General features: G+C 39.0%; 1 protein-coding gene across 2 annotated transcripts; it reads right to left on the reverse strand.

Moving 5' to 3' along the window:
* Positions 1-1,014: 1,014 nt before the first annotated feature.
* CCDC174 (coiled-coil domain containing 174) lies at positions 1,015-24,502 on the reverse strand. 2 transcript variants are annotated; one of them, XM_008168036.4, is made up of 11 exons: positions 24,061-24,502; positions 19,946-20,050; positions 18,521-18,621; positions 17,228-17,286; positions 15,799-15,979; positions 12,580-12,675; positions 9,934-10,070; positions 9,424-9,518; positions 8,585-8,732; positions 5,334-5,483; positions 1,015-1,515 (listed from the first exon to the last, which is right to left on the reverse strand). In XM_008168036.4, exons 1-11 carry the CDS (start codon positions 24,100-24,102, stop codon positions 1,241-1,243), a joined length of 1,389 nt encoding a protein of 462 aa, XP_008166258.2. In that variant the 5' UTR covers positions 24,103-24,502; the 3' UTR covers positions 1,015-1,240. The 2 variants fall into 2 exon arrangements, with proteins under 2 accessions (XP_008166258.2, XP_065406973.1); XM_065550901.1 differs by having other exon boundaries at positions 5,334-5,486.
* Positions 24,503-27,015: the final 2,513 nt, after the last annotated feature.

Consider the following 27,015-nt stretch of genomic DNA (forward strand, 5'->3'; position numbering starts at 1 on the left):
TCAGTGTTTGCTGCCATGCTTATCACTTTGATAGTATTTACAAGGTTAAGTGACAGTGGCAATCTGGGAAATTTCATTTCAAATTTACTCTTCTATCTTGGTGTCCTTGGATAAGCTTTCAAAATACCAACTCCAACAATCCAAACTGGCCCCTGAAATCAGAATTTATTTTTTCTAAATATCAAATACCACCCACTGTCTATTTAGCTAACTGAAGTGTAGTAGTAGCAGCGTGCATATCAATTTGGTTATACTACAATTACTGCAATAGCACATAGAAGTAATGTCAGTATGTTGGTAAATGGGTTAAACATAAAATAAAGCCACATACCTAGCAAGAAAAATTGTATTTTGGAAACACTGATATATCAGATCTGTTTAAGCTATTAAGATGGTAGTATCAAGTACCAAGGCTTCTGCTTGAACCGTGTGTTTATGATTGGTCTACCCCTTCATGTGGATATTATATATTGATTTATGCAGTGCATCTCAAGCTTTGAAGTGCTTTACAGAATTACAGATTATATACACATCTCCGGAATGCAGCAGGCATAACAACAACATGAGGAACCCGACACAACTATTTAGGGATAGGAAGTGAACTACCCTAGCCAGTAAAGTCAACAGGTGACATTAGGTAGGCAAATAAGTTTCTCATAAAAAAATATATAAAGGTTTTGTATTTAACACCAGACGGTTTAATTAGCAAACTGGAGTAACTGGCTGAATGTTGTTTCTTTAGAAGTATTTGACCATATTATCATTGGACTTGATTTTCAGTTTGTCAGAGTAGTCTCAATTTGACACTTCTTAGAAGTTAGCTCTTATAACAACGTCCCTTTCGGGGTGGGGGTGGGGAGTTCATTGAAAAAGGACTAAAACAAGCTTTATCTATTTAAAATAACATCTCTATTCATAAATTTCAAAACAGGGGCAAAATGCAGGAAAATGACAAAGAATAGGGTTATAGGGTAAAGAAGAAGTGTCAGATATCACAATTAAATACCACCATCAGAAACTTATCCTTTTAATACAATACAGCACTGATGAAGCAAATGTGTGGCTGTTGTGTGATACAGTTCAGACAGCATTACTTCACATGACAGACTTCTTTCATTAATAAGATATCTACTTACAGGAACCTTATTTCCCCAAAATATGGGAAAAATAGGTGAATGCTAAGAACATAATTCTATTTTACTTATTTAAGTTAAGATTCTTGCTTGTGCTTTTGATAAGCTCAAGTCATTTGTTTGTAGTAAGACAACATGTCATCTAGACTTTGGTAAACTGGTTGCTGATCCTCCGAACTGTTGCAGTTATTCTGCATCGATGGAAACTGCTTGTTCTGTGTTGACTCCTGTCCCAGTTTCTCATGAGAGGATCCAAGCTTGTTCCAACTCTGGCTTTGGTGGTTATTGGCTCTCTTTTGACAAACAAAGTAATTGGAAGGTGGTGCAAATTCCGGATCTCGTTCATCTGCACATTTCTTTGACCATTGTCCAAAAGTAAATTCTATTAGATAGGAAAAACATGGAATTTATTCTTCAATGTTTAACAGAAATGGAAAACTGAATTGTTTGAAATGGAAATTCACGTTCTAAATGAGATCATAGCAGTACGAACCCAAAGATATTAAAAAATGACAATTATGCTAGGGTAGTCAACAAGATCAGAATGTGCTATAATTTGCGATGGTGCTTATTTCATTACAATGGTAGGCATTTTAACTTCCATTACAGTCAATCAGTTCCCATGACAAATTTTTAAAAGTAGCTATGAAATGATGTGACGACCGCTCAAGTTCATGATAAATACGTTTTACTTTGAAGATGACCTGAACAGCTTTTTACCCCATTTACAGTGGTACAGGAACCTATCAACTGATTATAAGCTCCTGGGGGCAGGTGCTGTGGATTTGTACAATGTATAGCAAAAAGGGGCTCTAGTTCTGAAGACGGCTTTTTTACACTAATCCAATACAAATGTTAACTGTAGCAAACAAAGGTTTCTAAACAGACCAAGGAACTGCATATCTTACACTGCTTTTGGTGCTACAAATTGATTTACAAAATCACTGACTTGTAACTATCTTTTCAAATTTTATTTGTAATTTAGGTCTACACACTATTTGTAGTTCTCAACCAGGGGTAGAAGGCCACCTGGGGGCCGTGAGCAGGTTTCAGGGAGACCCCCAAAATAAACCAGAGTGCAGGGTCGGCATTAGACTCGTTGGGATTCAGGACAGAAAGCAAGAGCCCAAGCCGCGCGGGACTGAAGCCAAAGCCTGAGCAACTTAGCTTTGTGGAGCTCCCTGTGGTGTGGGGCCATAGACAATTGTCCTGCTTGCTACCTCCTAGCGCCAGCCCTGGCTTTTAATCTACTGGATATGCAGAAAAACAGTTGTTGTGGAACAGGTAGGCCGTGGAGGTTTTTTATAGCATGTTGGGGGGGGAGGGCCTCAGAAAGAAAAAGGTTCAGAACCCCGTTGTAGAGTACCATTTATATTAGTAGTACACCTCTACCTCGATATAACACGACTTCGGATATAATGCGGTAAAGCAGTGCTCCTGGGAGGGGGGCAGGGCTGTGCACTCTGGTGGATTAAAGCAAGTTCGATAGAATGAGGTTTCACCTATAACGTGGTAAGATTTTTTGGCTCCCGAGGACAGCGTTATATCGAGGTAGAAGTGTATTGCGATAGTATAGAATCATAGAAATGCAGGACTGGAATGGACCTCGATAAGTCATCTAGTCTAATCCCCTTCACTGAGGCAGGAATAAATATTATCTATACCAGTGGTTCTCAACCAGGGGTCCGGGACCCCCTGGGGGGCAGTGAGCAGGTTTCAGGGGGTCCTCCATGCAGGACTAGCATTAAACTTGCTAGGGCCCAGGGCAGAAAGCTGAAGCTCCACCACCTGGGACTGAAGCCAAAGCCTGAGCAACTTAGCTTCGCAGGGTCCCCTGTGGCATGAGGCCCCGAGCAATTGCCTGCTTGCTACCCCCTAACGCTGGCCCTGGCTTTTATATGCAGAAAAAACAGTTGTTGTGACACAGGTGGGCAGTGAAGTTTTTATAGCATGCTGTGGAGGCTTCAAAAGAAAAAGATTGTGAACCCCTGAGCTATACCATCCCTGACAGGTGTTTTGCCTAAACCTGTTCCTAAAAACCTCCACTGAGAGGGATTCCTCAACCTCCTAAGGTAATTTTTTCCAGTGCTTAACTATCCTGACACTTAATGTCTAATCTAAATCTCCCTTATTGCAATTTAAGCCCATTACTTCTTGCATCTAGGAGTCCCAGTCATAGCCCATGTCTCCATTGTAGTAGGTGCTGTACAAACACAGACTAAAAAGAGATACCCCCACAAGTATGAACGCAGGAGGCTTAACTAACCCCTCTCCCCCCTGCCCCCCAAGTTATAGAAGGTGACAAAGTTTTTGTCTGGCACTCTGAGGTCCTTACAATCTAACTACAAAGACAGCCCAGAGAATAATGACAAGAGATCATGTTGGCTAAGGGCAGGATGACAGGGAAGGTGGGAGACGCACAAGTAATCAATAGGCGGGGAATACTGTAGACTGCACATTTATATGATTAATATATGTCTTGTTTATTTTTATTTAACAACCAGGTTCCAGAATGTGAAGCGAGAGGCCTGAATGCTCAGGTGCCTAATTCCCTATTTTAGGTACCTAAGACCTAGTTTTGGCTCCAATGTGATGCACAAAACTGCTGCCTAAACCCGTGTGACAGAATGTATAAATGCTGAACAGGTATCTAAGGGGTTAAAGAGCTGCTGTGGGCAAGGCTGGCCCCACTCCTCCGGCCCCATCAATCATGTCAAGGGTGGAATAAAGGGCTTAAAAACATGAAGTTCCCAACAGTTGCTGGGCAGTCTGGGAGAGAGCAGATGGCAGCTCTACAGCTCCTAAAGAAGCCTTCTGGGAACAGCTCAGGGAGCCCCCCACCCTGTGCCTACAAGGAGACGACAACCTAAGGTGCCTCTCTCTCCCCATTCATTGTATATAAGCCTAAGTGCCTAACTCAAACTTTGTAAATCCCAGTGTTGTTTCAGTGGTTTTCTAGCGCCTAGAGGTCAGGCGTTGTGTCACAATATTCCTTTGGTGCACTCTGGCCAGAGTGCCTGAGATTAGATTAATGGCAGGGAGTGAGATGAAAGGAGTGAGTTTTGAGAAAGGATTTGAAGGACAGCAAAGTCACTTGGCATTCAGGAAAAGGAAGATGCTTCCAAGTGTAACCACAGCATGAATAAAGGCACGGGCAGAGTGGAGGCACACATACATTAATGATTGAGATATAAAGTTAGTTACTTTCTTCAGAGCACTTCCGTTCACTTTTAAGAAAAAGTTTGGCCAGTTAAACTAAGTTTACCCCTATGCGCTGTAGTAGGGTTGATGTTACCTCGTAACCAGAAGGCCAAAAGTCAAATATTTTTATTGAGTATAAATTAATATGGTGGTCCTAACTACATCACTTAACTCTTGACAATTTGATACAAATTGCTGTAGCCACATATTTAACTATACCTTATTATGAGGGAGGGCCCTCTCTTCAATTCCAAATTTACTACTTTCTACTACACACACACACACACACACACACTTATCTTGCATTAAGTTCAAACTACTTGTCCACACCTTCAAGATCTGTCCAACGTTGCCTACATCTCTCTCACTGCTTCCTCTCTTTTTCCCCTTTTCCTATCTTCTTACATGCACCATCCTTCACAAGAATCACAGAACAGCCTCCACTCAGTGTGTGCCAACAGCCTTTCTGCTTTTCCTTCAAATCCTTCCCTCAAAATTCACTTCTACGATGAAGTATTTTAGGGAAAGTGACCTCGCACTACTCCATTTGCCTCCATGGTGTCTGTTTATGTAATTTGGTGCAATACTCTACTTACTCAAGCATTTAGAGCTTAGGCTCTTCTGTGTGACACATCCTGCCCATCCATACCACATAGTGTCAGGTTACAGCAATTATTTTTGCATATCAGGATAGGTTATAAACTAAAAAAATTCACACTTCAACCTTCCTCCATCAGTATCTTTGTACGGAACGCAATAACCTGTGTGAAAACTATGTTATGTTACAGCAGCTGCTCATGTCATGGTCAAAGCTGTCAATCTCTTTCTAGGGCTCACCAAAAAGTAATGACAATGTAAATTTAAAAGGGAAGGGGAAAGGGAAAGTATATTACTTTACTTCTCAGCTTCATAATGTATAAAAATGACAGTAGTTCTGATCCCATTAACAAACAGTGTTTTTGACTATACCATGCTACGTTCATAGTTCAGTTGTCTTACCTTTCCCTTTATCCCACTCTCGAACATAGGGCACACCAGCCTTTGTATCTTTTCTCTCCTGAATGATGACCTCCACTTTTCTACTTTCTGCAACTCTTGGGGCCACAGGGGCTTCTGGTTCAGCTGGTAGTGGCCCAATAACTTCTTCCTCTTCTTTTGAAAAAGGGAAAAGAAATTTGTTATTAACAGGATATAGGTTTATTTTTCAAATATTATAGGATGAATACATGACAAGAGCTACTCCACATTCAGACTGATAATGTCTACAGCAGTTATCTAATTAGAATGAAATGCATCTGACTGGGGAGGTGTTTTTTGTTGATTTGTTTTTAATTTACTGTGCATTAGTTCAGAAGCCATTGTGGATAAGCCAGATAATCTAGAAATGAATCTATGACCCTTCATTAGCTTTTCAGCATAAAAGAAGAGATTGCTGAAAATGTATTGCCTAATAACATAGGAATAGGTTGAGTGTTCTACTGATGATGGGAAATTAGGAAAGAGTGAAAACATTACTCGCACATATCTCCACTTTAGTGATCTTATTCTGCTCTGTAAGAATAATGCAGAACTAGTATATCAATGTTAAGTATTTCCAAAGCACTTTACATTTAAGCACTCTCTCATTACTGAGAGGTGGAAAGTACTAATTCTATTTTACAGATGAGGAAGCAGATAGTGTGATTCAATACCATAGATGGCGCCAGTGTAGAGCTGGGATTAGAACTCAAAAATTCATATCTGCAAGTTGTAAAATGAGGCCACATTCCCTTTATATGATTTCTGACATTCACCTTTTTCAGAGCTTGTAATTTGAGTGTTGCCTCTAATTTGAGTTTCATCCACACAAAAACCCTTAATTTGAGTGTGGTTGCTGACCCATAGAATATCAGGGTTGGAAGGGACCTCAGGAGGTCATCTAGTCCAACCCCCTGCTCAAAACAGGACCAATTCCCAACTAAATCATCCCAGCCAGGGCTTTGTCAAGCCTGACCTTAAAAACCTCTAAGGAAGGAGATTCCACCACCTCCCTAGGTAACCCATTCCAGTGCTTCACACCCTCCTCGTGAAAAAGTTTTTCCTAATATCCAACCTAAACCTCCCCCACTGCAACCTGAGACCATTACTCCTTGTTCTGTCATCTAGTACCACTGAGAACAGTCTAGAGATCCATCCTCTTTGGAACCCCCTTTCAGATAGTTGAAAGCAGCTATCAAATCCCCCCTCATTCTTTTCTTCTGCGGACTAAACAATCTCAGTTCCCTCAGCCTCTCCTCATAAGTCATGTGCTCCAGCCCCCTAATCATTTTTGTTGCCCTCCGCTGGACTCTTTCCAATTTTTCCACATCCTTCTTGTAATGTGGGGCCCAAAACTGGACACAGTACTCCAGATGAGGCCTCACCAATGTCGAATAGAGGGGAATGTTCACGTCCCTCGATCTGCTGGCAATGCCGCTACTTATACAGCCCAAAATGTCGTTAGCCTTCTTGGCAACAAGGGCACACTGTTGACTCATATCCAGCTTCTCGTACACTATAACCCCTGGGTCCTTTTCTGCAGAACTGCTTCCTAGCCATTCGGTCCCTAGTCTGTAACAGTGAATGGGATTCTTCCGTCCTAAGTGCAGGACTCTGCACTTGTCTTTGTTGAACCTCATCAGGTTTCTTTTGGTCCAATCCTCTAATTTGTCTAGGTCCCTCTGTATCCTATCCCTACCCTCCAGCGTATCTACCACTCCTCCCACTTCAGTGTCATCTGCAAACTTGCTGAGAATGCAGTCCACGTCATCCTCCAGATCATTAATGAAGATATTGAACAAAACCGGCCCCAGGACTGACCCTTGGGGCACTCCGCTTGATACTGACTGCCAACTAGACATGGAGCCATTGATCACTACCCGTTGAGCCCGACCATCTAGCCAGCTTTCTATCCACCTTACAGTCCATTCATCCAGCCCATACTACTTTAACTTGCCGGCAAGAATACTGTGGGAGACCGTATCAAAAGCTTTGCTAAAGTCAAGGAATAACACGTCCACTGCTTTCCCTTCATCCACAGAGCTAGGTATCCCGTCATAGAAGGCAATTAGGTTAGTCAGGCATGACTTGCCCTTGGTGAATCCATGCTGACTGTTCCTGATCACTTTCCTCTCCTCTAAGTGCTTCAGAATTGATTCCTTAAGGACCTGCTCCATGATTTTTCCAGGGACTGAGGTGAGGCTGACTGGCCTATAGTTCCCCGGATCCTCCTCCTTCCCTTTTTTAAAGATGGGCACTACATTAGCCTTTTTTCCAGTCATCCGGGACCTCCCCCGATCGCCATGAGTTTTCAAAGATAATGGCCAATGGCTCTGCAATCACATCCGCCATCAGAGGGTCTAGACTAAAGGTTGAGTTGACACAACATAGCCACGAACACAACCACTTTGTGTAGCTTGAGTGTGATTTCACAGTGTGGCCACTCTCACTCAAGTGGATTAATTTAAGTATAGATACCTCAAGTTAACTCTGCAGTAAAGACATACACTCAATTGTGTAGCATTATTTAATCCCATCGTGCTCACCCACAGACTGCTGTTACTAGAGGGTATTCTTTTTTGTACCACCAAGTTACAAATAAGCTTTCGAATGTGTCCATTTGTACATACTGAACCTTTTACTTAAAACAACTCTCACAAAAGTCACATGGCAGAAGGGGTTTTTCTGCATACATAAATTAAGCTATAGGCTTAATGGCAAATGTATGCCTCCGATAGCTGTGCACAGTCATCTGAATACAGATTCTGGCCCTTAATTGCCACCTGCAATCATTTTAATTTTATGAATATACAGTATCTGACATTCCCTACAAGATAGCTCTACACAAATTGCTTGTATTTCTTCATAGCCAATTAATTGAGGTATCATTTTTATCCTCGCTCATTAAAAAAAAAAAAAATCATTCCAAGCTAGAGTTGCATATATTTAAATGGTGACCTGCATAATTCTTCCTGGCAGGTGTGAACCTAAAATGCAGCACAATGCACACAACACTCTCCTCTCCACAGGAAGAACTATTTTTAGTACATATGATTTTATACCTATGTGCAATTAATTTCAACTGTTAATTTTTTCAAAGCCACAATTTAATATATTCAAAATATATAATGTTGATATTCAAAACACAGATATTCAATCTGAGCAGAATCCTTTTTCACGATACTGAGGGAGAATGATTGTTTTAAAACAAAGATACTTGTTACAGACCATACCTTCATTTTCCAGTTTGTTTGCTTCTTCCTCTAGTCCATCTTCTCTTAGTCTCTTTATCTTTCTTGCTTTAAGTTTAGAAAGTCTTGTTTTCAGAACTGCCTTTCGTTTTTCCTTTAAATGTTCACGTTTAGTCCTTTGATCTGTGGTCTTAGCAGTAACCGAAAATGTTCATTAGTTAATCCTGTATTTGGTTATAATCAACTGTGCATCTCCTTCAATTATACCCAGAAATGAACTGATTATCAGCTGCATTGTCTCAATGGGGAGGAAAATGACCCCATTCCTTGAATCCAAACTTGCACACACTACCAGGCATAATACTTACTACCATTGGTTTAAGCTGTGAACATAGTACAGTAAAATTTGGCTAAGTATGCCAAACAAAACATATCTCTGTTCTAAATAGCTTGCTTTAGAGAGGCATGTGGAAGAGATGTAAAGATACTGAGCCATGGCTGTGTATTTATCAAGACTGCACATGTACAATTATTGCAACTGTGCATGCAAGAGGCTTTCTGAAGTCTAAATATCCATTAATTGACACAACTATAGTAAATACATGTATAAGGGAACACTTTCTTACATGCAGACTTCAGGTTACTTCCACTGAAAAATTATTTCTAAATATTATGCCTTTCAGCATCAAAGATCATGAGTGGACAATTACAGGTGTCGATGCTCTGCAGTTCAACATCTTACACAAGTAGTTTTGGTTTTACTACTATTTGCCAACATATTTACTACATGGTATACAGTGCAAGGTTCCAAAATAATATATAAAGATGGGGAGCCAAGGCTGTTCCCAGCACAGGCTACGGATCTACTATGAGCTTCATACCTGCTCTCTTAGCATTTCCAAAGTCTCCATTTGCTTATTTCTCTGTGCTCTATCACGAGCAAAGGCAAAGTAGCCAACACCAAGTTGTCTGGCCTCTGAAAGGAAGAATTTTCAACAGTTAGATTTCATCAGATTTACAGCTGCAGCAGCCTTGAAAGCACCAGGATATAAGTTATTGGAGAAAGACTCATTAGGTCATCTTGCCCATTGCCCTTCCCGACAATAGCATTAGAGTGTTATGTCCAGTCTAGTTTTAATTGACTCATGTGATGACGCTTCCCAGCAACTTCTCTTAGGAGACCAGGAGGTTTTTTCCTGATTTATTTTTTCTGTCAGTAGATGAATGCATGCTATCCCTTTGTAAATTAAGTGGCTATTTCTAACACAGTTTAACAAGGTGAGAATATATTTCTACTGGAGTAGTTTTTATACTTCATGTTAAATTACACCTTCTTCCTCTAAAAAACATCTTACAGTGAAGGTAAACCATACAAAGGAATGAATATTAACCATTTTCTCTAATGTCCTCATAATGTATGGGTCCCACAGGTTTCTTTAGGGCCTCTTCTTCCTCTCTTTCCCATTGCTGCCGCTGAAGTTCTCGTCTCATATCTTCAGACAATAGAGTCTTCTCCTCAATGCCGTGTCTAGTAAAAAACAAAACCCAAACAAATGTAAAGGTTCTTTGGTATTGAACAATGAAAGTATGACAACAGCTAAGCCATTTTTAATTACTCATCAGAAGTGTGGACTTGGTTTGCAGAACACTAACAGAAGGCACCAAGATACTACAGTCGTGAGCACAGTATGAGAATTCATAGTACATTACAGAATACAGTAGGGAGGAAAGGATAGGATACCACATCTGGCACAGCACAATAAAATAATTCTAATTAATTAAAGATCCTTAAGAAGAAGTTGAGACCATTTTCACAGGCATTGTGAAGTCACTAATAACTGAAAATAGAAGAGAAGTGGGCCATGACCAGTGCTCAACAGAATAGTCACCAAAAGTAGAATAACAACAACACTTTCACTAAAGTGAAGTGAATACAAAAACGTGAACAGCATTTATTTAATGTAAAATAACGAAACATTTAAATGAGGAACATCAGCAGCTGAGGGAGAAAATACTTTTAAGTTTTCCCTTGGGAGGCAGAAACAGTTCTCTCCCTCATAATCTAGCTAGGCTAGAGCAAAATATGATTGCAGACCACTTATCTAGGTGAATACAGAGAATGTACTTCTTCATTCTGTTTTGAATTATAAAGAACAGGCTGCAGAATTTTCAAGGAGGAAAGCTTACAATTCAATAATATAAGTGCTCAATTATGGCACATTTCATTCCAATATAATTTGCACTTCTGCCATTAGTTTTATCAGAATAGCTGTAATTAACTATACAACTGGAGTTCTAACAAATTCACTCAGAACGTTATGTATTTGACTTTATTAAAAGCCTTGAAATCAGATCATCCAGGACAAAAATATATATATCTGCTGGGATTCTTTAGGTTTAGGGCACATTAAAATACAACTTCTACAGAAGGACCATAGTTTAAAAAAAATTAGTCAAGTATCCAATAGGCTGCTAAATTAATTTAATAAACTTTTGTTTGTAGGGCAAATATGAGTCAATGCTCTACAGTGAAGTTTGTGGATTTCATTAGCATTTTCCATGAGAATCTAAGCTTTAGTAAAGTTTATAAAAATTCTGTGTATTTAAGTTTGGCATACATGGCCTCAACTCAGGCACCATTTAAAACGTGAATATGCCACACACTTTTCAGAGGATTAATTCAGTTGCCAGTGAAATAAAATAGCTTAGGACAAATGCATGTGTTCACAGAGGAAGTTTTGATAAAACCACCACCACACAAAATATTATAACATTCTAAACACACTGGATAAGGGTGAGTAGAAGTTGATAAATTAAAGAAATCTTTTTTTTTTTAAATCAAATTAAATACAGGTTTATTTTTAAAAAACAAACATTTAAAATTAAATTTGATTTTTTTAAAAATTGTCAATCTAATGTTAAGGCCCACACTTATTTTAAACTATTAAAATCATTTAGATTAAATACAAAAAATAATACTAAGCAGTACATGTTTGCTGCTAAATTTTAAAGAAAGTCAGACTATGGAACTGGACCCAGAGTTTGCTGAATTGCTAAACTAGTTTTTGACATCAGTTTACTCTTCTACAGGTGCAGAGAGAATAGTTTCTTTATTTCAGTTTTTTCAAACTAGTTTCAGTTCAATGACTAGCTAATTCAAAAATAAAGAAACCAATTGGAGTTGAAAAAGCAGAAAAGCTTGTTTTTCTCTTCCAATCTATGAATATAAACTTTATGTGAGAGGATGAGATCTCCTAGTTCTAAAATCTTGAAGGACATGGCAACTAGAAACAATTAGTTCAATACATTAACTATAAATACTACTTACTTTGTTTACTAAAGCAGTTAGTTTTAAATACAAGACATGTTTTAATAAGCTTACTTTGTTTCTTATGTATCCAGAATTTTTAAAGTAGAATTCTGAAATTGCTGCTTTTGTGCATTTAACTGAATTCCAATTTCCATCCAAATGCAACTGACACAAATCACAAGTAGAAAATTAATTTAGTAATTAAGAAATGCATGATTCAGCATTTTCTAACATAATACAAATGTAAAAATAAATCTGAATAAATAAGTTTGGCTATGTAATTGCTTAAATAAATGTGTACAGATGGTGTATCTTCCTAGTTACCAAACAGTAGCACCAAATTCAGTGTAAAGGCTGATTTGCAAAGCATCATGTTTTAATGGTTACCAACAGTGATGACTGGTGTGTGTGTGTGTTGCCTTCCTGCAGCCTTTTAACATAATTTAAAAGTACAAATGCAAAACCATGATTCAAATTGGTGATTTAAATCAAGGTTTCCTGCTTGTTGATTTAAATCCACCATGCACTGAATATTCTCATCTTTTTTTGATACATTGGACCAAATTCTGCAGTTACACCAATGTCAAAGACTTTGATAGCTTCAATGACATTAATCTGGTTATACCACTCTGCCAAGTGTGTGTATAAACTCTTTTCCTCCCATAAAACACATAATGAAATCTATGAAATCTTGTGGGAAAAAATACTTGCTTTAGAGAAGCCATACCTTTTCCCTTGAAGTTCTTTATCCATTTTAAGAAGATTTGGCAAATCCTTCTTCATACAGCGTCTAGATCGGCCTAAGGAATCCACATAATCAACCCTGCAATGGAAGTAAAAAGAATTTCACACAATTTATATTCTCAGATTTATAGAACTCTTATCCAAAGGATAAAAAAATTAACTGAATACTTTCCATAGAGAATATTCACATTCAGGGTGCTAAAGTTACCTCCATCCTAACAGTTAATAGGCCCAGTTTAACAAATATTTTTAAACAGGATTCCTGACAGATTGATCACATTGATATATTTTATTCAATCTCATTTTGAGCCAACTGTCTTCCTTCATGATAAGACAGTTTGAAAACGGTTTACAAGTTACAATGTCACATAGCTCCCAAGTCAAAATAACATTGCAAGCATAATATTTGCTTCCTGTGGTGAAAATAATGATGCAGCACTGACTTCTCACACAAATATTAAATTGCTACAGTATAATGCAATTATCAGTCTATGGCTCATTTACTAAGAGCTTCAGTGATCATTCAACTGGTTTAACAAAAGCCTAGGAAATCAAGCAGAACGTTGTTCCTTTGAAGCTCCCTTTACATAGTGTGCTTTATGTAAAGCGATTTATCATAGTGAATGCTCCACTTAAAACTGTGGGGAGAATAAGAAACAGAGGTACTTATTGTCCACCAATGCTACAAAGAGTTCTTTAGCATCAAGCAGTTCTAGTTATACTGTTTTAGGAAACTCGAGACACACAGCCGACAAAGCATCGCTGAACCAGAGTACAAAATAGTCCCAAGATACTAAACTTTTAAAGATTTATTCTTTCATTAAGTTATGCTTTTAAAATAAACGTTAAGGGCACTGAAGGTATGTCTGCACTACAATTAGATACCCATGGCTGGCCCGTGCCAGCTGACACAGGTTTGCAGGGCTTGGGCCAATGAGCTGTTTAACTGTGGTGCAGACGTTCAGGCTCGGGCTGGAGCCTGTGCTCTAGGACCCTGCAAGGGGAGAGGGTTCCCGAGCACGGGCTCCAACTCGAGCCCAAACTTCTGCACTGCAATTAAACAGCCTCTTAGCCCAAGCCCAAGTCAGCTGCCATGGACCAGCTGTGGGTCTAACTGTAGTGTAGACATACCCTTAGAGCTTAGTATTAGTGCCATTTAACGATAATCTGTGACCTCTGGTCACACAGTATACACATGGCTGGAGAATAATTAGTAGTATGTATTAATCCTATGGTACTGCCCAAAGGCCTCCAATGAGATTGGAGCCCCATTGTGCAGGGTGTTGAGACAATAATGTTCCTGGAGGCTTATCAGTAAATAATTAGAATGGTCTTTTTCATTTTCTTGAGGTGGGGTGAAGCCAAGTACTGAAAAAGTATATGGAAGGTGAACACACTGGCTTACATTTATGATATTTAAACTTGATAAGGGCACAGAATAACTTGACAATTTCATCTCAGACATAGTAGTATACTAGTACCACATATTTCTATCTGTTCAGGTTTACAGCTTTTTAATTCTTCACTATGGGCCCACTATCCCCATACGCTGTAAGAAACAAAATGACATTATCTCCTATCTTAAACTAATACATTGAAAAACTGGAATTCTACTTTTCAGACTAGTTATTGTTGTTCAAAGCTGATTACAGGAGTAAAACTTCCATCTGCATACATTGTTTTCTTTATGAACAGACAGGAAAAAAAATACCTAACTAGCTAGGTTTCATAATTATTTACAGTATCTTTGCTGAAAGACTATTGGTTACCTGAAACTTAACTACAGAAGGGTTTTTATGGGTAGTTTAAATTCTGGAGCTTAAAGAAATGTTGGTAAAGCACTATCTTCTTCCATATAGAGAAAATCTGTACATACAGTAATGCCAGAAACCCAAAACTACTGCTGACTTTGAAAGACGTGATCGGAGGAAATAATTACTTGAAAGGGAGCAGGGTTGTTTCAGTAAAAATTAGTCTAGTTAAATAATGCTTTCATGCAGGACACACCAGATGTACAGTCTGCATCGATAAGAGGATCAGAACTCCCATAACTTCAGCAGGAAAACGTATGAGCCCTTTTAATATCATTCTTATTTATAGCACATTTTCTTGATCAATACATCTCAAAACCCTGGGTACTTAAAACAGCATCTTATTGTGGGTCATCAGTTTAAAATTCATAGTTGTGGAAGGAAAAGTTACTTGCAAATTTGTTAGCAGTTTGAGAAACTTTGAACTTCTGGATCTCTTTCTGGAAGATCAAAGCTTTTCCCTTTTCAATTTAAAAAGGCTCAGTTTAAATTAATTACCTTATGCACTAGATAAGAATGATTTAGCTCTCATACAGCCCAGCCTCCCCCACACACAGAAACTCCTAGAATTCCCAAGTCCAGCTGCACTAAGCAAGTCAATGTTGTTGAGAGACGAGACAAAGTAAGGGGAAATAATGTGCTCCGTAAGGCATATAAATTATGTATTCTAATACCTATTGCATTCTCCTCTTTAATATAATGGCATTAAAAGAAAAATAACTGGTAGATTACCTAGTTTAACATTTTGTCTCAGTGATCTCAAGCGTAAAAAAAAACCAAAAAAACAAGAACCCTATGAAGCGAATTTTTAACTATTTGATTTTCAAACGGCTGCATAGGTACCAGACCCCAAAATCTTATTTGTGAATAGGACTGGCGTCTAAACATCCCATTCCTCACTTTGAAAATGTAACCCTATTTTAGAAAGGAGGTCTATCTACATAATCTGGTCTATATAATGGAAGTCTTCCCTCAACTAGTTCATAAAGATCAATAATGCCTGCATGGTTATCCATCCAACGGAAAGAGTTGGATTTGAGGAGGTATCTTCACACGATTACATGCTCTTAGTTTTGACATAAGAAGAGAGACTATAATTGCACTTAGATAAAACAACTCAAAATTTTACATAGATTTAAAAAACAAATTAATCTTAAACTATACACAAATAACCTATTCTACCTGGAGTCTTTCCTGCAGGGTGAGAAGACAAATGTGGAAAAATGCTTCTTAAAGGGAAAGAATGTTATAATCACAAGTGATGGACTCGTATCAGCCAGAATGATTCCTTATTCAAGATGTTTTATAAAACTAGACTAAATGCACATGAGATTATCAAAAAAATAAAAACAGATTTGTCAGACTTGTTCTGTCCATACGGTATTACCGACCATTCTTCATTTGGGTCCTGTGGGGGTGGTATTTCTATTTCAGGTAGTGACTTCTCTTCATCTTCCTCCTGTTCTGATGCCTTTCTAGCAGCTTCACTCTCACGCAGATCTTGTATTTCTCTCCGTTTGTCTATGATCTTCTGAGTGAAATCCACAAGGTACAAATCCTCAGTTTCTTCATCTAGGGCAGAAAAATCAATTCTTAGATAACAGGCATCAAAAGAACAACTGAGCAAGGAATCAATATGGAATAGCCACAATCAGTTTCACAGCTGCCAACAATGCCCTTGACTATACTATCAGACAATGCTTTAATCTCATCTAGTGTCAAGAAAATTCAGCTATATGTAAACTTTCTTTATTTAAAGCAATTAATTATATATACACCCCAGAAAAAAGTTCACAGCAACTGTGATGATACCATCTTTAAAAAAATATATCTTTATGCTAATTAACAGTTACAATACTAATTCAAGTCCTAACATGAAAATGAAACTGGCAGTAACAGATTTAACATTGCTAATTTTATTAAAGAGAAAGAATAAAATAGTTCTTTGACAAGTAAACTGTGAATATGAAAGAGATGAATGGGTACAGCAGGCTACTACATTCAATAGTTCAGTTACCAATGATGGTGTTCATAGAGGACAATTACTTAAGACTGAATTTAATATAAGGTCCACTTTGCATGTAGAATGCACCTAAGCAGTCACTTGAGTTCTCTTTCCAAAAGGGAGAAGAATGATGAGACTACATTTTATATGATGGAGCTTGCACATAGAAACTAGTGAAAGTGATAGCACTGAAGGATTAAATTGAATTGAGCCTTTTTACTATTAACTGTCACATCACACAAAGGATGGATGTGTGCTGAGAGGAAAGTGGAAGTATGTATATTTATTAGAGATTGTTAAAGCTGGGAGGTGAGAAGTCAAACCCTACTAGCTACTGGCATTCACATATGGACCAGCCAGTCACCACCTCTCTTTCCCAAGTTAAACTCTTCATATAGTGAAAAGGAAGCATGCAGAAGCATAGATAAAAGCCAAGGATGTCAAAATGACAAAGTAACTTTACTTTTCTAGAGTTCTATACTAAGAAACCAGAATATATTTCTCTCGCTTGATGATCAAGCCAAATGATTCCCACATTTCTTTCCTAGGGCAGACTGTCCTTCAAAAAGTAATATTCTTTGCTTAGCACTAGCTTTTCTCTCTCAGCAAAAATAATCTTTATCAATCAGCTTGTACACTGTGCCTCCAAAAAGCTTATTTAGTGTAAAAGCTACATTTATTGATTAACAGAAGTACTGTATTTTATAACACAACAGCTGTCAACAATGAGACAGTTAAGGTGGCCAGCTTCTAAAGTGACCAAATAAAAGCAAGGTTTTTAAAATATATACTGGTTTTATGCAGGTTTTGTTCACCTGGAAAGTCTCCTTTTGTCATCTTCTCATACAGCTTTGCTTTCTCTTCCAGTTTCTGCCTAAAGAAAAAGCAGGTTATATTTATAGTATGATTCCAAGTACATCACAAACAGAAAAGTCTTTCAGTATTTAGACTGCAATGGAATAAATGTTTGATATTTTCCCTTAGAGATGAACTGCAAGAATTTTTACCAAACAATGGCTTAGGGGACACTGCAGGAAAAGCACCATTTTTCTTATACTGCTGAAGGTATCAGTGAAGTTATCAACCATAGCAAGTGGAATCGTAGAACCCAGAATTCAAATCTTAACAGCTAAGCAAAGGAGGAATTTTGTTTTAAACGGTAACTGACATTTCTACGAACATACAGATTCCTGATTAGTCTGTATTGTGAACGATTTTTAATAAAAAGTAACATAGTTCACCTTCAATGAAATGATCAAATAGGTAGCAACATGTAATGTAAGTATTGTATATCTCTGTAATTACAATTATCTAGATGACAGACCAAGATAAACTGTAAATCAGCCCAGAACCTCTCTATGGTAATTACTTTAAGGCAACAAGATATGGAGCACAGTGTACAAGGTATGAGATACTACTGCATGAGACACAAGACATGAGATACCATTTGCCGGGAACGGCGAACTGTGGCCACTGGGAGTTGCAAGCGGCCATGCCTGCAGACAGTTAATGTAAACATTGTCTCGCGGTTGCCCACCACTGATCTAAATGGACACAGAAACCAGAAAGAATATCTTAAAACTAGCTCCTGGAATGGTTTACACCTATGTATTCATAAGAGATGGAGAATTTATAGCAGAGAACCAGCAGATGTCACATTTTAAAAGTATATTTTAATTGTACAACTAACCAACTCAGGTCATTGACCTGTAATTTTCCTCAAAAACATATATCTTATTAAATAGGTAAGAGAGAGTTTTCTGCAAAACTTATAAATACGTATTCTTTGGAGCACAAAATACTGATTGTGGTGTTTGTATCCATGCTTTTACTGAAATGGAAGAAAATGCTTTAAAAGAAAATCTATACTCTGTCAAATTTCTGTGGATACAATAATGTAAGTGTAGATGTCTCACAGTGCAGCGAGTGAAGAGACATTAACAAGCAATGAACCAGTTGCATCCCAGTGAAAACTGAATAGCTGCCACTTTTACTTGCATTATGCTATTTGCATGATTTATTTTATGCAATTTGTTACAAGTGTAAAAAAATTCTACAAAGCGTTTGGTTCCTCTTATTTATTTGTATTACTGTAACTTAAAAATTACCTCGCTTTCTCTAACGTTTGATCTTCTTCTATCTTCTGCTCAACATCTTTCTCAGCTCGACTTGAAACCCCTGTGTTCTGCTTATTCCAAATGTTTGGTTTCTGTGGAACATAGGTTTTTAAAACACAGGATTTCAACCTTATTTGACCATTAAAAAAAATAAAAATAAAAAAAGAAAGGCTCTGGAGTTATTTATCTGCTTAAACATTCTTTGTATAATCCTGATGCTGTGATGTGGAAAGTAGCAGATGTGTCTTAAATTTATGACAGCACAGGAAGGAGAACCAACAAAGGGGTTAACATAAATTAATGATTTTTTATTTAAAAATTTGGAACACAAATTTTATTCTTGAGCAGCTATAGATAAAGATAATAGTTGCTTACTGGACAATATTACTAAAGGAAAAGCAAATCTAAAAATAATTCATATTGTTCTTGGAAGTGAAGATTATCAGGAAGAATGATGCCAAAGACTTAGTGTGAGAAGTACTGATACAAGTATAGTGTACAGTATCTCTCATATGCCAAGAGAATTTGGGTTCTTAATTAGATATGGTCAACAAAAATAACTTTTATAAAGCTTCATATACCTTAGTCACTGACCTTTTCATACAGAATTACATAGCCTGTTATGGGACTGATATTTTTCAGGGTTATAACCTGACCATTTTCTTCAAAATGACACCTAATTCTGATCTGTTTGCATAATTCTTCCAGATGTCTATTTCTAGTTCTACACATAACATAGTAACAAGTCTAACTTTTAGCATGTAAAGGCAAAAATGCTGCATGGTCTTCAAACATAGCAATAATACTTCAGTCTACAACAAGATAGCCACAAGATCACACAAATTCATTTGGTCTGAATGTTAAAACTAAATCTGAACATGACTGAAAAGTCAGGTTTATGAAATATGTTATTTTAGAAAAATGAACAGAGGTTTTATTGCAGTAGAGATTGAAGTATGAGATTGCAGTGCATCGGATATTATTTTCCCCAATATAAATGAATAGGAGCTGATGGCAGGGCATTTTCCAAGAAGGTTCATTGTCTCTGGAAAGTGCTTTCCTAGTCCAACTGATCATGGATTTGTCAAAATTCAAAGATCATTTTTTCTTACTGGCATTTAAGGAGGTTGGGGCTCACAGGTGGGTAGAGTACATAGATTAAGAGATTATTTAAATGCAGCTTTGCAATATAATTGAATGGTGAGTTTTGTTTTTTGAGAGAGAGACTCAACTGGAAATGAGTCAATAGAAATTTGATTATAAAGCCATCACAACCTTTGTCCTACAACTGGAAATGAAACACTGTATTAACTTTTTAGATTTTCTAATGGCTTGTTCTTCAATTCTGGGAGATGCCTAGAAAAACTGAAAGAAAAACAGAAAAATAACGAGTAATGATGGATATTTTATTTCTACCTTGTTTGTTGTTTGGGGTTTTACAGAGAGTCCAGCATCTTTCAGAAGTTTTTCCTTCTTGAATTCTTCTTGCTTTCGGAAGAGTTCAGCCTTTAAATCTACCAACTACATCAGCCACAATAAAAAACAACAAAAGTCATTTTAACAAAATAATTAGGGAACTTCTAGTGTCTTATGTGAGAAATCAAGAGTTTACACCTGTAATAAAATAAACTGATTGCATTTCTGATGTAGAAAATAGGAGCAGTGATTTGAATAGGAAGAACTTTGTGATATTTGCAACAATATGTAATCTAAAATAATGAGACAGTACATAATTTATGATTAGGTGGTTAAATAAGTTAATTAAAAGCTTCTATTACTGATCCTTCACTCCAAAATGGAATATCTGCAGGAACAAAATGGGCATAATCCCATACAAATACCAACCAAAGACTGTAATAAACTAACAATAGTTTGTTTTTAATTTAAAAAGTAACCCCTAAGGAGATTTGCTGGCAAGCAAAACTTTCCTTTTTACCCAAAAAAAAAAAAAAAATTAGCTGATAGACATTAGTCTTTTCAAAAAGTACCTTCTCTTCCCTGCTGCTTTTAGACTTTCTTTTTTATAAATATGAATATGTAACTCCGATTGGTATTAATCATCACCACAAATGTTAGTTATCAAGGCCCACATTCTCAAAGGTATTTAGGTACCTAATACCCATTGACTTAAATGGGAGGTAGGTGTCTAAATATCTTTGAGAATCTGGGCCCATGAAACTTCACTCAGCAGGTGCATTGCTTTGGAACAGTTGCCTTCAGGAGTCTGGGAGTCCCTTTTTAAAACAACCAACCAACAAAACATTTATGATCTGATGGCTTCTTCAGTCAGTCCTACAGTAAACTGATTTCTACAAGAAATTTAACCAGGCTGTTGGTTGCCCTTGATATTAAAATTTTCCACAAACACAATGGTGCTAATCATCCAAGCTTTTCCTGAACTGTCAGAAGTGCTAATGCAAAAGTTCATTAAATGCATGTTTTGGATACAACCCTATTTATTTTAATTGCTGTGTTTCAATTAAGTTGCTAGATTATACTGAGACACAAAACGCTGATGGAGCATTAATAAAAATAATGGAGTGAAACTATCAAAGACTTCAATGAATCAATGAGAGATGCTTAGACTACAAACAAAAGTATATCACAGAAAATAAATGAACAGCAAAATGCCACCTTATTTCATGTTATGTTTGAGGTCTGACAACCTCTTAGGTATGAATGAAGTTACCTACTGCTTTCATATTTGGGACTTTTGTAGAAACTTAGCCTCCCATGAAGGATGCTCCATAAACAAATGTTTAATAGGAATGTCTCACTTAACCAACCTTAATTCCATTTAAACATACCCTTAACAGCAAGGGAATATATCAAGCTATGGGAAATCATAGAATCATAGATTATAGGACTGGAAGGGACCTCGAGAGGTCATCGAGTCCAGTCCCCTGCCCGCATGGCAGGACCAAATACTGTCTAGACCATCCCTGATAGACATTTATCTAACCTACTCTTAAATATCTCCAGAGATGGAGATTCCACAACCTCCCTAGGCAATTTGTTCCAGTGTTTAACCACCCTGACAGTTAGGAACTTTTTCCTAATGTCCAACCTAGACCTCCCTTGCTGCAGTTTAAACCCATTGTTTCTGGTTCTATCCTTAGAGGCTAAGGTGAACAAGTTCTCTCCCTCCTCCTCATGACACCCTTTTAGATACCTGAAAACTGCTATCATGTCCCCTCTCAGTCTTCTCTTCTCCAAACTAAACAAACCCAGTTCTTTCAGCCTTCCTTCATAGGTCATGTTCTCAAGACCTTTAATCATTCTTGTTGTTCTTCTTTGGACCCTTTCCAATTTCTCCACATCTTTTTTAAAATGCGGCGCCCAGAACTGGACACAATACTCCAGCTGAGGCCTAACCAGAGCAGAGTAGAGCGGAAGAATGACTTCTCTTGTCTTGCTCACAACACACCTGTTAATGCATCCCAGAATCATGTTTGCTTTTTTTGCAACAGCATCACACTGTTGACTCATATTTAGCTTGTGGTCCACTATAACCCCTAGATCCCTTTCTACCGTACTCCTTCCTAGACAGTCTTTTCCCATTCTGTATGTGTGAAATTGATTTTTCCTTCCTAAGTGGAGGAATCACTTAACTGTACCCCAATGTCCACAGAAGACATTTCCAATGACAGTCAGAGACTATGCATCTTCACAAAACCTCCTTCTGCCTCCAAAAACAATCAGGAAATACATTCACATTCATCTCCTTCACAAAATACAAACCCTAAATATAGCCTGAGTAACATTAGCAAATTCAGCACTGACATAGGTGCACAGGTAAAGTGTTCAGTGTACTGTATTTGAAGGGGAAAGTGTAAGGTCACAGGGCTACAACTGCCATGCCAAAGCACAGCAGCATCCCATAGAAAGACACACTGAGATATTTGGAAAAAAGGTATTAAGTGCAAACTATTCATTTTTTACATTAGGATTTATTTTTTATTAATAGGGTTGAGGTGTTGGGGGTGAGGCAAGAGACAATACCCCATGTTTACTCAGCGGCATTTTGTTTTCTGATGAAGGTTGGAGAAAGACTATTCTTAGATTATGTTGAACCTTCTGTATTTAGACCAACCCAAGGATTATATAACTTTGTGGGTATGTAACAGGGCACACAGACCATTTTACAGCTCTTAAGGGAACCCTCATTGTCCAGTAGCACCTCATCCCTGTTTCAAACAATAAACACACTCAATAGGTAGAGGAAAATAAAGATCACCAGCTGGGATATACAAGGCACAGCTGTTTCTCCTATTCTACATGGGGTATAAAGTAGCTGTGTTCTCACCAGGACCCAATTCTGGTGAAGAGATGAATGCTACAATTCTAATATGTATCCTCTCAGAAAGAGGTGCTACCTGGGTAGGAGGAAAGAATTCCTAGAGGGCTCTTAAAAACTGAGTAAGTACAAGTTTTGCTTAATTTAATTTGTGTTGCATGTAAGTGTGATTACCAACTACAATAAAATAGCTCAGAGATACAAAACCATTTAATTTATCTGTCATGAGCTACAAACCAACTGAATAAAACCCCAAGGGAACTTTCCAGGAGGAACTAAAACTGATGTGAATGGCCTTCTGTTCTTGCATGAACCTTGAACATCTTATAAATCAAGGGTAGGCAATCTGCGGCACACGATCTGATTTTCAGTGGCACTCACATTACCCAGGTCCTGGCCACCCGTCTGGGGGGCTCTGCATTTTAATTTAATTTTAAATGAAGCTTCTTAAACATTTTAAAAACCTTATTTACTTTACATATAACAATAGGTTAGTTATATATTCTAGACATATAGAAAGAGACCTTCTAAAAACATTAAAATGTATTCCTGGCACATGAAACCTTAAATTAGAGTGAATAAATGAAGTCTCAGCACACCACTTCTGAAAGGTTACCGACCCGTTATAAATGGTTCTAAAATCCTTTACTGTTGCTGTAGTACATCAGAAAGTAGGAGCTTTTTATATTTGGCCTTCTGGACATCCCACAAATGTTTACACCTTGGTAACACCTTGTGGTGTTGTCTTATTATGCCATGATGATGCACCACACCACTTTAATCTCTGTGTCTTCACCTAGCAGAATCCCTGTATCTACGGCCTCCAGCCAGGTGGAGGGTTGCCATTCACATACCCTGGCGAAAAGGGGATGAGCTGGAGCGGTACAATCACAACACGACGGCATTTCCTGCGCTGTGCAGAGCCTTGGCTGCGATGCGCTCACAGCGCTAGGAGGAGCGAGGCCAGGCTTGTAGGGCGGTGAGCAGCTAGACCCAGCTACCCTGCTCGCCCCAGGGGGTGGGTTTCTTCAGCACCTTGGGGGAGGAGAGCGAGTATAGTCTCCCCTTCCTCTGCCCACCCCCCGCGGGTCCATTCCCCAGGTGGGGTAGGGGGAATCTGTCTGGAGAACGGAGCTGGGGGGCAGCGGGAACCAGCCTAGGACATGGGGCTATCGGGGGAAGAGGCCAGACACCTACCCGCCCGGCTGCCCCCACCCTGGCCGGCAGTACTCACCGAGGCGACCGTGACCTCCAGTGGCTTCTTCCTACGGTCCATGGCGCCTCTGCGCCGGGACACGGGAAACAGGTTACGGCGCACAGAGCTGGCCCGTAAACAACACAGTGCCCGGCCCCGCGTTAGCCGCCATCTTGCCGTAAAGCGCAGCTGAGCGGAGACAGCCAGAATGATTGCGACAGTGCCGTCAAGCGCGAATGGGCGGGTGGTGGGTTCTCCGGCGCCATGATGGGGAGGTCAGCGTGCGTAGCAGGTGCGGCGGGCGTTGCTGTGGCCTAGGCCCGCGGGGTTGGGGAGCAGCCCTCAGCCCTGCCCAGCTGTCCGCGCCGCTGCTGCCGCCTTGTACAGGGATCCGCGACTGTCCTGTAACTCTTTCCCCCGGGCAGAGCCGCCCGAGCGCCGCGCCCCGCAGCCTGAGGGCGGGGGAGTCGCCGCGGTCCCAGTCCCGGCGCAGCGCCCTCGTTACGGTGACCGCGCCGCGGCGCCCTCCCGGGAGAGCCGCTTTCCTCCGTGCGCAGTGGCGCTGCCGGGAGCCGCGCGCTAAAGCCAGTAGGGACAGTGCCGCGGGGAGCCGTGAGCAGCGGACAGGGGCTGCCCACTGAGATCAGGAGATTGGTTTTTTTAAGTTGGGGTCTCTTTATTTGCCTCTGGGTTTTGAGCCCTCAGCGGTCACAGGGTCATTCCCAAGCTTTTCTCTGCAGCCTGGAAGGCAAGACGCTTACGTTAATAATAATAATTAATTAATTAAAAAACCCCTGAAATCTCAGATCTCAAAATCACTTAACTCCAGGGCTTGGGGTTTAGAGAAAAACAATCAAATACTGTGAGAGAGGCAATTGATAAGGGTGGGGAGGGGTTGTATGGTTTTTCTTTTTGCCCCTCATTAGCTAATAATCCAGTGCCCTTTTTGCAATGGCCACTCATTTGTGTGACAAGTGTAATGATTGATATTTAACAGCCATATTTTGACTTTACCTGCCAAGTGCGTGTGCATGCGCGCGTGCTCTCTCTCTCTCTCTCTCATATATATCCCTGATCTATTCACATGGTGAAGTGCCACACACAGGAACTTACACTGCTTGAATTACAGTATACATGATTTCCAATATTTAAGAATGAAATGCTATGTTGGAGTAATGATCATCCCCTAAGTGAATCAGACGTATTGTTGTCCACTAAAAATTTCAGTGAATCCCTACTGTGTGCAGCATAAGAGGAAAAAGAGTAATTTAGAGGGGCACTGGCAACTTGAAATCTAGTCAATTTCAAAAGTATGGGGTATGTTCCTTATTGTCTCTCTTCCTGAGTCTATCTGCCAATTTGGGAGGTTTACATTTTTTTTCCTATTTAAAAAATGATTTATCTCTTCTCTTTTGTTGCATGAGACCTTGTAGTCCTTTTGGGTGATATTCCTACAACAACTACATAACAGAAGGTGGTGGTGGTTGTTGTTTTTTAGTTGATTGTAACGCTTCAGAAAAATTCCTGGTTCTATCATATATTGATTACCAAATCCCTGATCCTGTAGTGGGCTCTGTTAGGGTGGAACACTGGGCCTGAATCAAGCCCCATTAACTTAATTGAAACTTAATAGCTTCAATGGGGATCTTTGTGCATCCCTGGAGCCCCACTGTGGCCATGAAGTAATGGGATTCAGTGCAGGTGAAAGCGTCTGAATTCACAGAACTGGATTTGGGCCTAAACCAGGATATTGGTCTTAGTGGATTAGGCATTCGTTTTGCAGTACCTACACTTATCTGCAACAAGAAAAGAAGACTATCTATACCCTACAGCAGTCAATATGCGAGTGACAATGAGAAATAAATGAGATTTAAAATGTCTCATTGAATCCGACTACAACAACCTTTATCACAGTGGTTCTCAACCAGGGTTACATCAACTCATCTAGATATTTGTCTAGTTTTACAACTGGCTACATAAAAAGTATTAGCAAGTCAGTACGAATTAACATTTCATGCAGACAATGACTTGTTTATACTGCTCTATATACTGTACACTGAAATGCAAGTACGTTTATATTCCAATTGACTTTTTTATCAATTATATGGTAAAAACAAGTCAGCATTTTCAGTAATAGTGTGCTGTGACACTTTAGTATTTTTATGTTCAATTTTGTAAGTAAGTAGTTTTTAAGTGAGGTGAAAGACAGTACAGACTCCTGAAAGGGGTACTGTACAGTAGTCTGGAAAGGTTCAGAGCCACTGCTTTAACACACAGCTTTAAAATCTGCCTAAAAAATACTCCCATTTTGGATTAACTCCTTCCCTCCCTGAGAGTGAGCTTTTTGGCATATCTGTTCAAATAGCCACAGGACCAGCTCTGCACTTTGTCTTGTTCAGATAGATAAATCAAGTTATATTTCTCTTTTGGGAGAGAGAGAAAAAACTGAGGTCCCATCTGCTCTAGTCTGCTTGGCCATTAAGGATGCCTTTCATGTAAGACTGGGGGTTGTCCACTGGTACTTATGGATGCTCAACATCTGTCAGGAATCGGACTGTTTTTAAAGGTTGGCAATACTGTACAACCTGAATTAGTGGAATGTCATGAAGGGGGTGGAGTGGGGGGGCAGGAGATGGAGAATAAGTTTGAATAATCAAGGTTTTTAGATAACTGAAGGAATTTTTGATGTAATTAGTAATGTTGGGAGACATAAAGTTGTTTCATATGAGAAGGCATTTGGGGTAGTCTAGGTTCTGCTATATATACAGCATTTTATTATTGTATTATTTCCACAAAGTCCAAGTGTCATAGTTGTGGGGAATACAAATAGTTTTTTCCTTGTGGCAAACACATACACAAAGCATGAGCCAAGGCTCTATGGCCAGGGGTTGTAACAAACTTGTATCCTCTGTGGATCAGCACAGAGGGTACCTGTAATGCACATTCACCTGTGGATTACAATCTCTCTGAGCTGTGATGGGTAAGGGATCTGAT

Source organism: Chrysemys picta, chromosome 7 (genome assembly GCF_011386835.1).
Source record: "Chrysemys picta bellii isolate R12L10 chromosome 7, ASM1138683v2, whole genome shotgun sequence".
In the NCBI taxonomy this organism is placed as follows: Eukaryota; Metazoa; Chordata; order Testudines; family Emydidae; genus Chrysemys; species Chrysemys picta.

Excerpts from the sequence above, each read along its gene's own strand:
- CCDC174 (XM_065550901.1), bottom strand. The coding sequence starts at position 24,102 with ATGGACCGTAGGAAGAAGCCACTGGAGGTCACGGTCGCCTCG. Across the intron at positions 17,287-18,520 it reads CAAACGTTAGAGAAAGCGAG|GCAGAAACTGGAAGAGAAAG; the intron begins GTAATTTTTAAG and ends CTTTTTCTTTAG. Across the intron at positions 8,733-9,423 it reads TGGAAATGCTAAGAGAGCAG|ACCACAGATCAAAGGACTAA; the intron begins GTATGAAGCTCA and ends GTTACTGCTAAG.